Here is a 16317-nt window from a genome sequence, read left to right as displayed (position 1 = left end):
TCTATGCTTCTTCACTGCCACTCTGTCTGTCAACCTTTGTAATGTTGAGCTTGCAGAGAGGGCAGTTTGCATTGATGCAAAGCCACTTGTCTATGCACATACGGTGGAAATGGTGATTGCAAGGAAGTTCACGTAGTTCACTTCCATCTTCATAGGCAGAGAGGCAAATGCAACATTCCTGTGATTTATAACAAATATTCATGTCAGAATTGGATCAAGGACAACGAGCTGAAAATGGGGAACCAAACTCTTAATAGAAGTAACCATATGACTTTAAGAGAAGGAGACCATATGAGGTTGCAAATTGATCCAGCCTTGAGTAAAGGGAATCTGATCAAGAAATATTTTTTTTGAAAAAAAAACGATTCTCTGTGTCCCTTTCCCAGCTACAGTGTTTGCAGTGTGAAGCTCCTGTTCAATGCATGGGGGAGAGCACGTTCAATGGGCGTGTCAGTATCACATTCAGTCATCATCGATTCATCCCTCCAAAAGAATCTTGAATTTCACCATTAAATTTCTCATAATCCCCTGTCTTGTGAAACTTGAATTTTAGTAATCGATCAATCTCTTCTGTAGTTGCTCCTTCCTGTTTTCAAATTAAAGGCAACGCAGGATTAGGCATAGAATATTGAAGAACAAGGACCACTCTCTGGACTTGACAACTTTGATGGGCATCAATTCTAAACTTTGTCCGATAAGATAATTCATATGAATTTTTCCAAATTCAAAAGGGTAACAATTACAGTCAATTATAGAGATCACAAAAAATAACAAATCAAAATGGTCTCAGATCCTGAACTTACAGGTTCCTCCGAATTAAGTAACAATGCAGCTTAATTTGACATCATTCGCGCTAAATATCATCTTCAGAATCTTTAACAATGCACAGGGTCAATTATAAAAGCAACCGCTTAACACCGAATGACACTATTGTGAACTTTTCATTATAATTAGACTCATAGTCGAACGAGATTGAGGCGTGCTCTTGCTAGACGATGACCACCTTATCACCTTACTTTCTCAATCAACAGTATAGCTACTAGTCATTAGAAGCTACTATTGCACACAATGCCTTGCTCATTCCTCCATGAAATTTTGTGTTTCGCAGGTATAGAAGTCTCCACGAAATACAAAGGAAAGAATTTTGATGCCGATTTAGAAGTCTCAGTTCATTCATTACACACCCATATATGGATTATTTCACAACCTCATATCCCCACAAAAGACTTGTTTTGCAGTTGTTTATGATCTTCGAACCCATCGACACTCCTTCAATGTTTCAACCCTGTCATCTATCTCGAAAAAGCTTTAATATAATGGAGTTTTTCCTTAAACCTCGTCAAGTTCTATGTTATAAACTATTATCTTTTATGTTCGTTGCAGGTGTTGATTTCGGCTATGAAAAGATGATTGATGCCAAGTGTTGTTTTGCTTAAAATGGCATTGAAATGTCAAAGGCATTTTATATCTTATTAACAAAAAAGATATTAAGTAGCGTGGCGAAAACACTGCTTACCCATACTGATGTTACTGTGTATTATAATAGTTCTCTGGGTTTTCTTCTTTTGGACGCCGATTTCCTCCTGCCTGGCATGGCTGGGTTGGGTTGCTAGAGGTTTTGAATTTTCTGCATGGGAGGTGGCTCTTGGCTCATTTGTTTATTTCTTTGTGGCATGGAATGGTATCCTTTTATGTTGTTGGGCTTGGTTCTGTGAGTCTTTGTTGTCGCCTGGGCTTGGTTTTGAGATTTCGTATTCTTCTTTTTCTATCTCCTATTTTCTAGAAAATTAAAATATTATCTCTCTGTCCTTCCATGGTTGGTCTCCGAGCACTGGATGTCAGTTTGACAACTTGAGATACAGCTCGTTAGCCAATTACATTGATTTAAAACAAAAAACGTGTCTCGCTTTGCACACTACGCTGAACTTCAATCATATATACAGATTACGGAGCATAAAACATGTACACATTTCCTGTGGTGAATGCCTGCATTTGGTACAACAGGCTGAGTTTTGGAGGCTAGAAAGTAGCAGGCACCAATCGCTGATCGACTCTCTGTTTCTTTTATTCAAAGAACAAGAACTGCAAGGTATGATACACTCAGATTATGTGAAGATGCTCTTCTCGAAAAACCTGATTTTTTATGCTTCTTCATTACCACTTCGATTGCCAGCTTTTACAATGTTGAACTTGCAGAGAGGGCAGGTTGCATTGATGCAAAGCCACTTGTCTATGCACATACAGTGGAAATGGTGATTGCAAGGAAGTTCACGTAGTTCACTTCCATTTTCATAGGCAGAAAGGCAAATGCAACATTCCTGTGATAATTTGCAACAAGTATTCAAGTCAGAAGTGCATCGAGGTTAAAGGGAATCAGCTCCATAATAGAAGTAACCATATCATTAAGAGAGGAAGACCAGTTGTTCTTGTTTCCCTGTCCAGTTTGCTTTAGCTACCCAACCCATACCCCAACCTTTTACAATTAGCCCCCGTTTGGTATTGCATTCCAAACGGTAGATGGCTAAAATTTGATTATTTTAATTTAAAATTATTTTTTTTATTGTTTTGATGTGTTGATATTAAAAATATTTTTTAAAAAATAATATTATTTTAATAAATTTTCAAGTGAAAAACACTTTAAAAAACCATCATTACCACACTTCCAAAAACCCTCTTTAAAAGCTTCAAGCTAAGGCACAGTTGCATGAAAGAGTATATATTCTAGAAGTGACAATACCAAATTGCTTGTTGAGATACTCACAGCGTCTTCATGGGAGACAGCACGTTCAATGGGTGTGTCATTGTCACATTCAGTCATCATCCCTCCACAAATTTCTGGAATTTCACCATCAACTTTCTCAAAAGCCTCTGCCCTGCAAAACTTGTATTTTGGTAACCGATCAATCTCTTCTGCTGTCGCTCCTTCCTGCTACCAAATTGAAGGCAATGCACGTTTAGGGACATAGAATTCAAGAACAAGAGCAAAAGATGCATTTTGTGAATGGAACTGATGCCTTTTGAACAAACAGATCCGATGACCTCAGACAATTACCAAGCAATGCCATTGCCCAGTACACATAACATGTGTCACGACTCAAAAATTAATATAACTACATTGCCCGAATTAAAAACAGTAAAAAGCATCAATAATGATGTGCTTATGGCACTCTCCGGACAACAATTTAAGACTTTGTCCACTAAGATAATTCATACAAAGTATATTCAATTTCAAATTGGTAACAATTCCAGTCAACTTTAAAGATCACAAATAATAACAAATCAACAAAGATTTAAAGAGGAGAAATCCGGAATCTAGACAACCCTCCAAATTAAGCAACAATGCAGCTTAATTTGACATCCTTCATGCGTACAAAATATCATCATCGTAATGTTTTTTCAAGCTGACCCAATAGACATCAAAGCTTTCTAGGTTGGAGCAGCATGTTTCCCCTTGCTCATTCTCCTCAACCTTTGATCAATGGTGTCTTACTGCTCCAGCTGTCCATCTAATAGGACGTTATGTTTTTTAGGTCTATAGGGTGAAACATCAGGGTTCATCAAAGGGATGAAGGCATGATGGAGCATTAGAATGTCTTTCATCAAAGGTTGAGAAGAATGAGGAAAGGCAAAGATTCACCACTTATCACGTTTTCGAGGAGTAATTGGAGGATTCTCAGAACATGGGAGACAGTAGCAGAAATCATCCACCAGGGCATGTGAACTGGAGGCGGGGCTTAATCTCTTATCGTAAAACTTTAAAGCTAAAAGCTGTATCTGATTTATATTTACGACTGAGGAGAGAAGACACAGTTTTTCGAGTCCTAGACTGCAAAATTATGATGTCAAGAGATAGACAATGAGCCGTATTTCTGTTGTAATTTATAGATCCTTTCAAAATCAGAAGTGGCTTGGCCAGTATGCCAACTGAAAATTTTACCGGGTCTGTCATAGCATACAAGATGCCAATTATACATGGAAGGCAGCAGCAAACAGCAATACCAATGAGACATGCAGCAGCAGCGCATATGATTACAAAGAGCGCGTCGAAAGCAAGAAATGTAACACAGAGCCTGCAAAAGAAACCAACAGCTAAACCAATAAACATACCAAAAGAAATAAAGTAAATATACAAAGGGCACATCAAAGCAAAATTTGTTCTAACAAACCAGTAAAGCTGAGGTGAATTCTCTTCCAAATCCTGGCGACCAGCGGCGGTGACCCAGTAGAATCCAATAACCCACCAAATAACTGAAACCATCGTACTTGCAGATTCCACACGCTTTGGCACGCTGCAAGAATAAAGCATAAGGATTACTATATCTACAAATTCATAAAATACATGAGATTAAAATGCTCACACTCCAGTCCAAAACAAGCAAAGCATCATGAAATGCACAACTTTAAACAACTTGTGAAGGGGAAAAGGAAGCCCCTCGTTTCTTGTTTTGCAAGATTGTTTTCGAATGTCACAAAACAAGAACCACAACACCCCCAGCAAACAATGAAACCTCACCGGCTAGTATCTTCACCATCATTTCCACTTCGATGAGTCCCAAAACCCAAAGAATCCCCTGACCCAGAGCTCAAGATCCCACTTTCTTCAAACCCCAAATTCCTTCTCTTTCTATACTCAACAACAACACACACAACATGACACAAACACTGTAATCCATACCCAACAATCCACACTCTCAGAGGCACCTTTGGCTTCTCCTCCAAACTTAACCCCAAAACACCAACAGCTATTATCACAAACGCCAAATTCCGCAAAACATCAATAAGAACTATCGGCTTCGAGTAACCCCAGCCACTCTGCCTCTCTTCAAGCTGCTCGGCTGCATTTTCACGAACACGAACAGATGGTTCTCTCAGCATCATTCCGCGGCTGCTTGCCAGTCGGAGGAGACGGGCGGCAGCGCCTCGAAGTTGTGGTGGACGGCGGATACGGAGGAGGTGGTTGGCTACTGAGGAGGTCAGTAACGGTGAGGTGTCAACGCCCCCGGACTGTGGTGATGACAGGGAACCGTTTGGCGGGTACATTTTTGTGCGGGACTGCGTAACTTGAAGAGTCTTTTCTTTCTTTTGATGGTGCGATTCTTAAAGACACATGAGATTTTGAATGAAAGGATAGTAATTCTCAAGTCTCAACAACTTAGGGGCCCGAAATCCCGAGGGAATGAATATGAAAATTTTAGGGAATCTTGAGCCTGAAGATTTCTGTTTGCTTGAGATGTTTTGTGTGTGTTTGTTTGTATTTGAAACCCTTCGAGGGAATTATTATGAAAGACTTGAGATTGGGAACTCTATGCTTGTTTAGTTTATTTACTTATTTATTATTAAATACAAATATCAACATAAAAATAAATATATCTTTATTGAGAATATTAATTTATATTTTAAATGAGATCTAATTTAAATAAAGTAAAGAAAAAAAACCATCTTATTTGATATCTTGTTGAAATTAACATTTAGAACAATATTTAAAAAATACTCACGGCATTAATGCAAACTTTATTTTAAATTATTTTAAATAAATACAAGGGCCATGTAGTAAAAAATAATTTTTAAATTAAAAGAAAAACAGTTAAAATTACTAATTTAATTTATTTATACAAATATTTAAAATAATATAATTCAATCTATATAGTTCGATGTTTAATCTCCGACGTAATAAATATAATAAATTAATACGTGTCTTCGTTTCTTTCTTTTGTCACGAGCCAGAGCGCACGTGATAGGGCAATTGATTGCTTACTGCTGGTGGGATGAAAATGATGTGCCAATACGGCAAACGTTCATTGAATCTGTACTCAAGTCATGCCTGCTCACTGCTCACTCACTTCACTTCACTTCACTTCACTTCACGTGACAAGCTTCTCCGGCTGCCATGATTTAGGAAAAATCTTCTTCTTCTTCTTCTTCTTCTTTTTTTTTTTTTAACGTGATATTTAAAGAGTATTTTATAGTGTTGTTGGGGTTGATTTTTAAATAAATTTTTATGCTAAAATATATGTTAATGATGTTTTTTTATTTTTAAAAAATTATTTTTAATATCAACACATTAAAACGATCTAAAATATACAAAACATATTAAATTTTAACAAAAAAAAATTAAATTTTTTTGAAACGTGGCTTTTTTTATATAATTTTTTATTTCAAATTAATATGTTTTTAATATTTGTAGATACTATAATGTATTTATGTAAAAAATAAATTTAAAATAAATAAAAATAAATAATTTTTCAGTTTAAAAAAACCGCCAGTATCAAGGATAAAAAACCGCCAGGCATGACACTCTCTGTCCCTGAGAAAGTTTATATTTTGATCCTGACGAAGCTCAAGCAATATAAATGCAAGTTTATATTTTGACAAGACAAACGAAAACTGACTAGGTTAGCTAGGTAGAGGTAGCCTTCCCCTTTCTTTTATTTGCAGCGAAGAAATCAGCTTAGGCTTTATCGAGAGCCTTCAACACCAACCCCTGAGATCACATGTCAGGCAATTTTCAATCGAGCGAGCGTGTCCAAAAATGTTTCTCATTGACTCTCTTGCTCAGCTGTGACCAGTAATTGAGATCAAATATCAGCTCGCATTCAATCAACAGAGAACTTACCCACCAAACCTTCAGGCTGATATGTTAGCTAAGCCATGGCGTGATCTGTGGTGAAATTTAAGCATTAATGGACAATAATTGAGGTCTCTTTTGGTGAGTCACTGTCTTCCCTGTAATCATGGTTGTATTTCAGCCATGAAAAGATGATTGATAACAACCTAACAAGTGCTGCATGTTGCTTGAAAAGTAAAAGACAAAATCATGATTGTTTGCTTACAGAAATTATAGTACTTTATAATTCACAAAGAATTAGTGGGTTTTTATTTTATTTTTGTCAAACAGCATGGAGTTGAAGGGTTTGGTTGAGAATATCTGTCCAGGCTTCTGGGATATGGATCGTACAGCTATCACAGAGGACAGGCCTACATTTCAGCCCAATGCAAACATAAACCATTGCTTGAGAAATAAACCCGAGGAAGACCAAAATTAAAGACAAACGTTGTCAAAGAAGCCATGAAATTCTAATATACTTCAATTTCTTTGTAAAACAGAAGGTAAGCAGGAAGAGAATTATACACTGAGAAAATCATAATTCATCTAAATCATCCATTCAGTTAATTTCTCAATGAATACCAGCAAACTATACATTGGAACAAGAAGGGTAATCACAACTCAACTTTCAAGCAATGATGCATACTACAAACCACATCCTAAATAGATAAAATGTTGGAACCCTGTTGCCAAGCGATCCTGCTCCATCAGATAATTCTGTCTTAAAGCTCCATCCAAAATCTTTGCAAAGCCTACCCACCAGCCTTTACTGTCTAAGACTCCCCTTTGTAATAACTAATGAGGTGAACGTTGAGAAATTGATTTGGTCTGTGAACTATTTAAGCAGGCAGCGTGCTTGCATGGGTGACAAAGCATTCAAAAATTCTGTAGCATTGATTTGGCTACAAATCTGACCACCTAGCCATCGTCAATTTTCTTTTCTTGCATGCTCTGGAATGAGACGTTGACGCAGTTCAGCAGATGCCCCAGCCAACTCTGAAAGGACATTTGGCATCTGGCATGAGAAATGCAAAGGGAATCTATAGAAAAATATGGGAAACAAAAATACTATATTATCTTACCTTGGGCAGTAAAATTGAATAAAGGAGGTAGTGCACGCCCATTAGGTAAGCATGCATTTGCGTCTCTCAAATCATCAAAGAAGGGGTGAGCACATGCCTCCAACTAACAGCCAGTAAAGAAAAAGGAAAGTTACTATACTTCTCACCAATAACAAATTAAAAGCTTTATAAAAAATGCTGCAGGGTGTAATATGCAATTCAAGAAGGGAAAAAAGCTATTCAAACTAAACAAGCATTAAATAGAAAAGATTACGTTTTGATGATTTTGGAAACTGATATCATTTATCTAGAGCAGTACAAGTGCTTACAGCTGTGCACCGCAGATTTGGTGAATACTGAAGCAGCCTTGATACGAGATCCACTGCTTCAGGGGGCATTCGCTTGTGAAATATCTGGAATTTGAGAATCAATATGTTAACCACCGATATAAAACACAATTTCACAAAGCAAAGATCCTCCTGATAAAATTGTTAACAGACCTTGTACCATGGGTGAGTCTTGATCTGAGGGAACTTGAACTCGGTGTAATTGGGATTCATGCATTTAATTTCTTCTCGGGTAGGTGTGCCCAGGACCTAATTTATGATCACCAAATGGGGGGAAATACTTCAGAAATTGACCAAACATATGGAGAAGTGATAAAAAAAAACAAGAAGAGGGCTAGAAGATAGGATAGCATACCTTAATAATTTCCACCAGCTGATCAACACCACTTTCCCCAGGAAAAAGTGGCTGCAAAATGCAACAGTGAATAAACATCAGAAATCATCATCTATACATTAGTTTAAAGGAAAATTTTAAAAAAAAACTCATAGAATCAAAACACAAATAATCAAACAGCCACTGCATTGACTCAGGTAATCAACAAGCAAACAGTAAACAATGGCAGACAAACAATACATGATTAGTGAACTCTCTGCATTTCCATATCCAGTAAGAAAAGTGAAATTACAGAAATGAAATCAAAAACCATTCAGCAAGCTCCATGAAAGAAAATTATATGTGTATATATATATATGTGTGCGCGCAGGTGTCAGTGAGTGCTCTGGAACAGTGTCCTAAACACATGCACAACAGACTGCTTAGGAGAGGAGGTGTGGAAATTTCTAACATTAACAGAAAGCTATTCAAAATTATTCTTCAGAATATGCTATAATTTTTAGTCAAATCTATAATAGGAGGCTGATAGTGGTATAGAGAGGATCGAAAAAGCCATATTGACCCACATGTCCAAGAAGAAGTTCGGCCAAGACACAACCAACGGACCAGATATCAATTGCAGTTGTGTACTCTGTAGCCCCAAATATAAGTTCTGGTGCCCTATAATACCGAGAGCAAATATAAGATATGTTGGTTTCGCCTGGAACCTGAAGATAAAAAAGATAATGTCAGTGGTTTCAGCACATCACTAGCATGCTTCTAACATCCACTACAGATAGAAAAATAACATACCAGCATCTTTGCACTACCAAAATCACATATTTTTAGCTGATGAGTATGGGGATTAACCTGCAGAATACAACATAACCTCATGAAGTTATCCCTTAACCACAAATATAAACAACAAAACATGCATCAAGAAAGCAACATATTGCTGCTATAAATCTTGCAAAACCTTCCATAATATATATTGCACAAATCACTGTCAGAGGGCATGAAATTGAGGTGATGAGCAGTTGCTTTCAAGGCTTTGCTCTCTAAATAAAATATTTCAAGACAAATAGCAGAAAAGCCAAAAAAAACATGTCCTGGACTATGGCAGCAAGCTGTCCAGTTTGTCAAATTGCAATGCTAGTAATACAAGGAATTCATCAGGTTCGGTAATCTTCAACGCAAAATTCACGTAAGGAAATTAAACTAGATGGGTGAAATTCACATAAGCAAACCTGTGGATCAAAAGACTTCAACCATTTTTTCATGTCAATGCCAAAATGATGGGGGTTATGGCAGAAAGAAAACTGACCAGTAAATTCTGTGGCTTGATGTCACGATGGCACACCCCAACAACATGGTGCAAGTAATTTAGTGCACGACAAATCTACAAGGCCATTAAGTAGAATAATTTAAACTCATGGAAATAGTTTACCATAGCTTGCTAGACAAAAATCCAGAATATACACAAAAATAGGGATATTTACAAAGTTTACCTGGTAAGTATACAGTTGAACATATAAAATGGGTGTGTGTTGTTGGTTCATCCTGTTAAAGTGCCTTGAAACTCGATGCACAGTCTCAGATATATACTCAAGAACAAGGTTAAGATATAGTTCATCTTTTTCAGTAGTTGAATAGAAACAATGTTTCAGCTGAACGACGTTCGGATGGTCAAGGAGACGCATGATTTGAAGTTCTCTGTTCTTGTATCTCTTATCCTGCAATACCTTCTTTATCGCGACTGCTTCACCAGTTTCAAGGCATTTTGCCTGCAGAACAAGATAATATGTAAAATAACAGAACATAATATTACTAACTGTATACTTGCTAAAAGCTAGTGCAATTGCAAGCAACATGCTGGCTAATTCCACATACCTGATAAACAACACCAAATGAACCTGTGCCAACCACACGCTCTGCCATATATGAGATTATCTGGGAAAAGGAAGTAAAATATATTTAGCAGCATGGTCTATAACTAACTCATATGGTGTATAAAAAGAACATGTAGCCTTGAGAATCTAAAACAGTTAAGTATGACAAAAAGAAAAGCGGAGGATCAATAACATTCAATCTTGAAGGTTTCCATGGTGTGGCATTGTCAGACTTGAGAGTTGGGTGGAAAGAAATGGTGGCTAAGCAATGCATCTCCACAAGCAAGTTGAAATCTATAATGTGTTATTCTCCTGGGCAGGAAAATAAACCTACTCTTATAATAACAGCACGGAAAGTGAAGTTCCATAATAAACAAATTCATAATGCTCTCTCAATACTACAGGCCCGTTCAGGAGAGTGGTAGAGATTGTTTTTCAAATTGATTTTTGCTTGGAAATGCATCAAAATAATGTTTTTTCATTTTTTTTAAATTCATTTTTGACTTCAGCACATCAAAACAATCCAAAAACACCCAAAAAATAATAATTCGAAGCTAAAAAAAATCAAAAGGGCATTTGGACCGTGATACCAAACAGGGCCTACATGAAGACCAATGAGTTCAAACAACCCCTAAAATGCAAAATCAAAAGTGCAGTTGGACCAAACGGGGCCTACATGAAGAAAAATGAGATTAAACAACCCATAAAATGCAAAAGCATTCAACCCGGGTAATCAGATAACCTGCTTTGGTTGTCCATTCCGACCACCTACTGTGGTTGCAATAATCTGACCAGTTTCTGTCCCATTGCCACTCACAATGGCAGCTTCCATATCCTACATAATCAGAAATTCCATGATTAATAGAACATCCAAGGAAACTATGACACAGCCCATCCCCAATTGCGTTTGGTCTTTAAGGTGGAATGGGAGTTAGGTACGGATGAAAATTTACCTTTTCATCATGATTAGTGTTTTTGTCATCTCTGATCTTCATTTCATGCATCTCTTTTGGAAGTTGATCATAGCCTGGTTTTTCTGTTCTTGTCACTGAAGTAACATTGGATGCACTGGCAGCATTTTCCTGTGATGTAGAAGCCATATGCTGCTCCTGTTCAGTAACACTCCTTCCAACTAAATATGATTCCCCGTCAATCTTTTGTTCCATTTCTTGATCAACCTTAGCCCTCTTTGTTACAGCATCCCCACCCTACATGAAAAACAACACATTTTCCACAAGAAATTAGATAAATTGCATAGTTACATTTCTTCTCCATTTTCAAGTATAATTGCACCATTTATCCCATTCTATCTCGCATTATTATTCTAGCATTATTGCATAGCCATCTCATATTCCTTTAAGGCGATCAAATTTTTAGTACAATAAATGAATTTGGTACAAAACACAATGGCTTCAAAAATCAAAACACAATCCAAGAAATTATATAAATAAAACAAATACCTAGGCTGTTAACAAGTTCATAAGCTGCGGGCCAATATGGCAACTTGATTATTTATACATATATCAAATATGACTACTCAAACTTCCCTCTAGGCAGAACCAAAATAATTAGACAACTGCAGGCAGGCCAATATGGCAACTTGATTATAAAACAAATATCCAATATTATTATTCAAACTTCCTCTCTAGGAAGAACCGAAATAATTAGACAACTGCAGGCAGAAATGACATATCCAAAAACTCATAATTCAAGGATTTAACTTGATGTTGCGCATATAGAAATAATAATAATTAATGCTTGTTTGAGTGAGCATATAGAAATACAATGATTCTTAATATCAACCAGGATTCTATTTAGGCAGTGAATCCTTAAGTGCAAATCTATCATAAGATTTCATTGTTAACATCCTAAAAGGACACGGGAACTTATGTGAATAACTTTCTTCTAGTGCTCCATCTCGTCTTCACCTTTATTTAAAAAAGGAAGAGGCAGGTAAAGATACGTATGAACAATTTTCAGGAAAGAACCAATGAGTGCAACATGACATACCACCAACCGCAACAGCAATGCACTACAGGAAAACCAACCACTAAACTACACCTTCACCATTGATATCCATATAAATAAATAACATTAATTAGATCCTATAACATTTGTTAGAAAATACGAGAAAAATTGTTACACATTCAAAATAGTACTCACAATAATAGAATCATCCTAAATTAATAATAGAATCCGACGTTACATCTGAGCTACAACATTATGTTAACCGACATCGATCAGCCAACCAATCAAACCTCCTTAAAAGGATTAAATGAACAAGCAACAAAAATAGGAAAAGCTATATGGCCCCACAAGCCAAAACCACAATGAAAGCAAGAAAGCATAATCCCAACTCCTAAATATCATCTCATTTTATAATGAAAACAAAATAAGTGCAAATTAGAATCAATGCCTCCTATCAAGGGGAAAAAAGGCCTTGAAATTTTGAAATTTCAAAAAAAAAATCTTGACCCAGGATCTGGATTAGATCAAAAACTCAATAAAAACAGGTCAAGTTCCACAAAATGCCTATCTCAAGTCCAAAAACATGTAGCAAAAGAAATCAAAGAACAAGAGAAACACATAGTCCCAGAATCAAATTAAGCTCCACAGCCAAAAAAACCTATCATCCACAGTAAGACATGAAGCAAAGAAGAGACTTTCTTGACACAATCAACTAAAAATCCAAAACGGCACGAGTAAAAAAATTAAAGCTCCTATTTCCATTTTCTTACCTCATTTTCTCCGCAAGCAAGCAAAGCAAGAATTTATTTTAAAAAAAAAAAATACAAGCAAACTTACAGGATCAGATGATATAGAAGTTCGACCGGAAGCAATGCTCTTTAATCTACGCATCACATTCATGGTTTCCTTTCTCTCTTCACCAACAAACAAACCAAACCCTAAATTTCCTCTTTAAAAAGATCCAAAAATATTCCAAAAAGAAAATCAAGAAGAAGAAGAAGCAGAAGACACAAACTCAACCTTCTCTCCTCCAACAAAGGGAGAGAGGGAGAAATTTGTGAGAGAAAAGGAAGGGACACCCAAAAGAGAGAAACACAGAACAACAACAACAGCAACAAAATCTCTCTGTTTCTTTCAAGATTTTCTCTGTGGAAGCCTTAACTTTCTCTCTCCAGGGATAATTTTTGTGAAGCCACCATGTGTCTGTTTTTTGATACTTCATTGGTCAAATCCAATCGCCCTAAAGGACCAATCATTTCCTGTACGACAGTCAAACGTGGATTTTTAACCCTTGATCGGTCATTATTTAAGAAAAATCGGACGGTCTTGCTTGAGGCTCTTTGTAAAAGTAAGAGGTTGGTGTGACGGTGTTACTAAATTGCCCTGGATTTTATTGGGTAATTGCAGGGTAGGGATTTTAGGATACATATCTATGTGGAGCGGGATATTCGGGGAGGTTTGACCGGTCTTTGATGGTTCTTTTTGGCGGGTTGGATTCTCAGTAGGAGAGGCTCCTAGACAAAAAGCTCTAATTATATAATTAATTAGGGTTCTTGAAGGCTTTCGATTTTTGCCGGTTTAACTTCGAATCATAAAGGGGTGTAATTATAGTATACGGTATTTTTTTAAAATAATTTTTTTATTTTATTTTATTTTTTACATCAATTCATCAAAATCATTAAAAAATATTTAAAATTTATTCATTTAATATTTTTTCAGATCAGAAATACTATTAAAAATAATTTTAAAATAGAGGGAGAGATTGTTTACAATTGTAGGTTACATGAATCCTGAGTCTCCAGTTCATGAACTTTCATTCTATCTTTTAGAGATGATGGAACAATTTATGCTTTCGAAAGATCATTTATTATCATTGAATAAATAATTTTTTGTTTTCATGACTGTATCATTTATAAAATTAATTTTGCCACGATTAATTTATAAAATTAGAATTAGTGTGGGTGTGACTGTATTTGATATTATGTTTTGAAAACATTTTTAAAAAAATTTAAATTTTTTTTATTTTTACTTTAAATAAATATATTTTTAATGTTTTTAGATCATTTTGATTTGCTAATATTAAAAGTAATATTTTAATATATTTTAAAATAAAAATTATTTTAAAGAAACAAGACTTCACGCTATCAAACCTAATAAATGTTTTCAATTGTTTGACCGGGTTGGATCAAGCATTCCATGTGATAAAATTTTGAGGGATTCAAGGTGGCTCCATGAATCTTTCGTTGAATGAAAAGGAAAAGGCAGCCAAATCTTGAAGGTTCAAACACGAATAATTTGAAAAGTTCAGCAGATGTTAACTAATTAAAACGCAGTATTTAATTGATTTTATTCCGGCGATGCAGTTGTTATTCAATGCTGACCAGACACCACCTACCTCTTCTCCTTCTCCTTCTCCTTGGAGGTTTTTGTGTTTTTTTTTTTTGGTGTTGTTCAGTGTTTTTAAATTTAAAAGATAAAAATATCTTAAAAAACAATCAATGTAACTTAAAAAGCAACACGGTATTTGAAATGAAAAAGGTCAAATCCCATGGGCTGCTTACTTATTATTTCGGGAGGCGACTATTACAAAGCTGTGGAATGCCGCTCCATCTTTCAAGCCGCTGCCCCTGCAAAGGAGGAGGAGGAGGAGGAGGAGGAGAAACCATTGGATTTTGTGAAACAATCTCGACGTAATAATAAGAGAGATAGTAAAACAGGAAGCCTGATCTTCTTCTTCTTCAATGGTGTCCCGTAAAATGGTAGTAATGGAGACATAATCATTGTGCTGTGTAATGCATGCAAGCCACGTTAACCATTCGTATGATTGCGCCTCCGCTTCATTATCATTATAGGGGAATATTTCCCGCACTTCATTTGGTCGGAAAAAAATACAGATCGAGAGTGATAGCAGTTCTCTTTATCTGACTTGATTGTTTTCTTTTTAAAGGTTTTAATTGTATGTTTTTAGATATAAATAATTGAAAATAATTTTTAAAATAAAAAAACATCAACTTATTTCTTAAATTATCTCTTCAAAATAATTATACGACGCATCATCTGTTTTTATAAGTAATTGTATATTTTTTAAAATGAGTGGTCATGGCCAATAAAAACTAGCCATGTTGGTCTTTTTTTTAATTTTAATCATTATCTTTTTTATGTAATTTTGACTTTACATTCATTTTTTATATTTACATTTAAATTAATTCCCCCATCTTTTGATTATTTTGTATGTATATAATATTTCAAACTGATTATTCTAGTTTATTTTTGGTTTTTTATATTTTATATAAATAAACTTTATCTGCATGATGTTTTTGTAAAAAATAAAAATTATTTGTTTCTAGTAAGAAAAATAACCTCTAAGATAACAAAAAAGATTAAAAATATATAAATTTAAAGGAAAAGTTAAGATTAAATATCTGCAAACTTATTGGAAAATAGTAACCTTTTATTTTAAATTTTTAATATTTAACTAATATAAACAATTCTTTCTCAATTTATATATTTTTAGGGATGCAATGAGTATATAAATTAATCCCCCGTATAAAATAGAAAAATGAGATAAATATACTCACGAAGGCAATTCATTTTTAGGTGAATTGGCAAGGAAGAGAAATTAAGTCATCTGGACTTCTAATTAATGGGTTAAAAGTGACAGGCTTTATGGAGCTGGAGTTTAATTAAATTACAATGGGGATGATCTAGATGAGTGCTTATTTACCAGGTCGACCTGCACAAAATCAAACCTTTCACTGTCTAATTAAACAAGCAAAAACCAATAATTTTTTGTTTAAGAACTTCACTTTCAACTGTGTTCAAAACCTGGTCACCAATCTAACCATATACACAATTCACAAGTCCAAGTTTTCTTCCCTCTCCATGCAATTAAAAATGAGATCAATCAATCAACAAAAATATTGTCATTAATCACACAATTCAACGCCAAGAGTTTTACATAGAAAATTCAATGCGAGAAAAATCACAAGACCATAATCCATCTTAAAACCTGTATTATCAACAAATAATGAGTTTGCAAGTATTATTCCCTGAATATAACTAAGTTTCATAACATGTATATCATTAAGAACAACTTATTCTTATCAATAAAAATATCCATCATTATAGCATGTTA

The 16317-nt window shown here is 35.3% G+C and overlaps 2 protein-coding genes across 5 annotated transcripts; both read right to left on the bottom strand.

Annotated features, from left to right (window-relative positions):
- Positions 1-1857: 1857 nt before the first annotated feature.
- On the bottom strand, positions 1858-5310 carry LOC133681445 (E3 ubiquitin-protein ligase At4g11680-like). Of its 4 annotated transcripts, none has more exons than XM_062104493.1 (5): positions 4514-5310; positions 4167-4289; positions 3938-4070; positions 2738-2929; positions 1858-2318 (listed from the first exon to the last, which is right to left on the bottom strand). In XM_062104493.1, exons 1-5 carry the CDS (start codon positions 5038-5040, stop codon positions 2142-2144), a joined length of 1152 nt encoding a protein of 383 aa, XP_061960477.1. In that variant the 5' UTR covers positions 5041-5310; the 3' UTR covers positions 1858-2141. The 4 variants fall into 4 exon arrangements, with proteins under 4 accessions (XP_061960477.1, XP_061960478.1, XP_061960479.1 ...); XM_062104494.1 differs by having other exon boundaries at positions 2738-2926; XM_062104495.1 differs by having other exon boundaries at positions 2762-2929; positions 4514-5309.
- A 1742-nt stretch (positions 5311-7052) lies between these two features.
- Positions 7053-13397, bottom strand: LOC133682649 (shaggy-related protein kinase theta). The gene is made up of 13 exons (XM_062106083.1): positions 13020-13397; positions 11168-11422; positions 10957-11049; positions 10216-10275; positions 9834-10109; positions 9650-9724; positions 9139-9195; positions 8913-9053; positions 8368-8418; positions 8166-8261; positions 7995-8078; positions 7687-7789; positions 7053-7600 (listed from the first exon to the last, which is right to left on the bottom strand). Exons 1-13 carry the CDS (start codon positions 13080-13082, stop codon positions 7533-7535), a joined length of 1422 nt encoding a protein of 473 aa, XP_061962067.1. The 5' UTR covers positions 13083-13397; the 3' UTR covers positions 7053-7532.
- Between the last annotated feature and the right edge of the window lie 2920 nt (positions 13398-16317).

Source organism: Populus nigra, chromosome 2 (genome assembly GCF_951802175.1).
Source record: "Populus nigra chromosome 2, ddPopNigr1.1, whole genome shotgun sequence".
In the NCBI taxonomy this organism is placed as follows: Eukaryota; Viridiplantae; Streptophyta; class Magnoliopsida; order Malpighiales; family Salicaceae; genus Populus; species Populus nigra.
The sequence above is the reverse complement of the archived record's forward strand: the minus strand, read 5'-3'. Positions and strand labels throughout refer to the sequence as shown.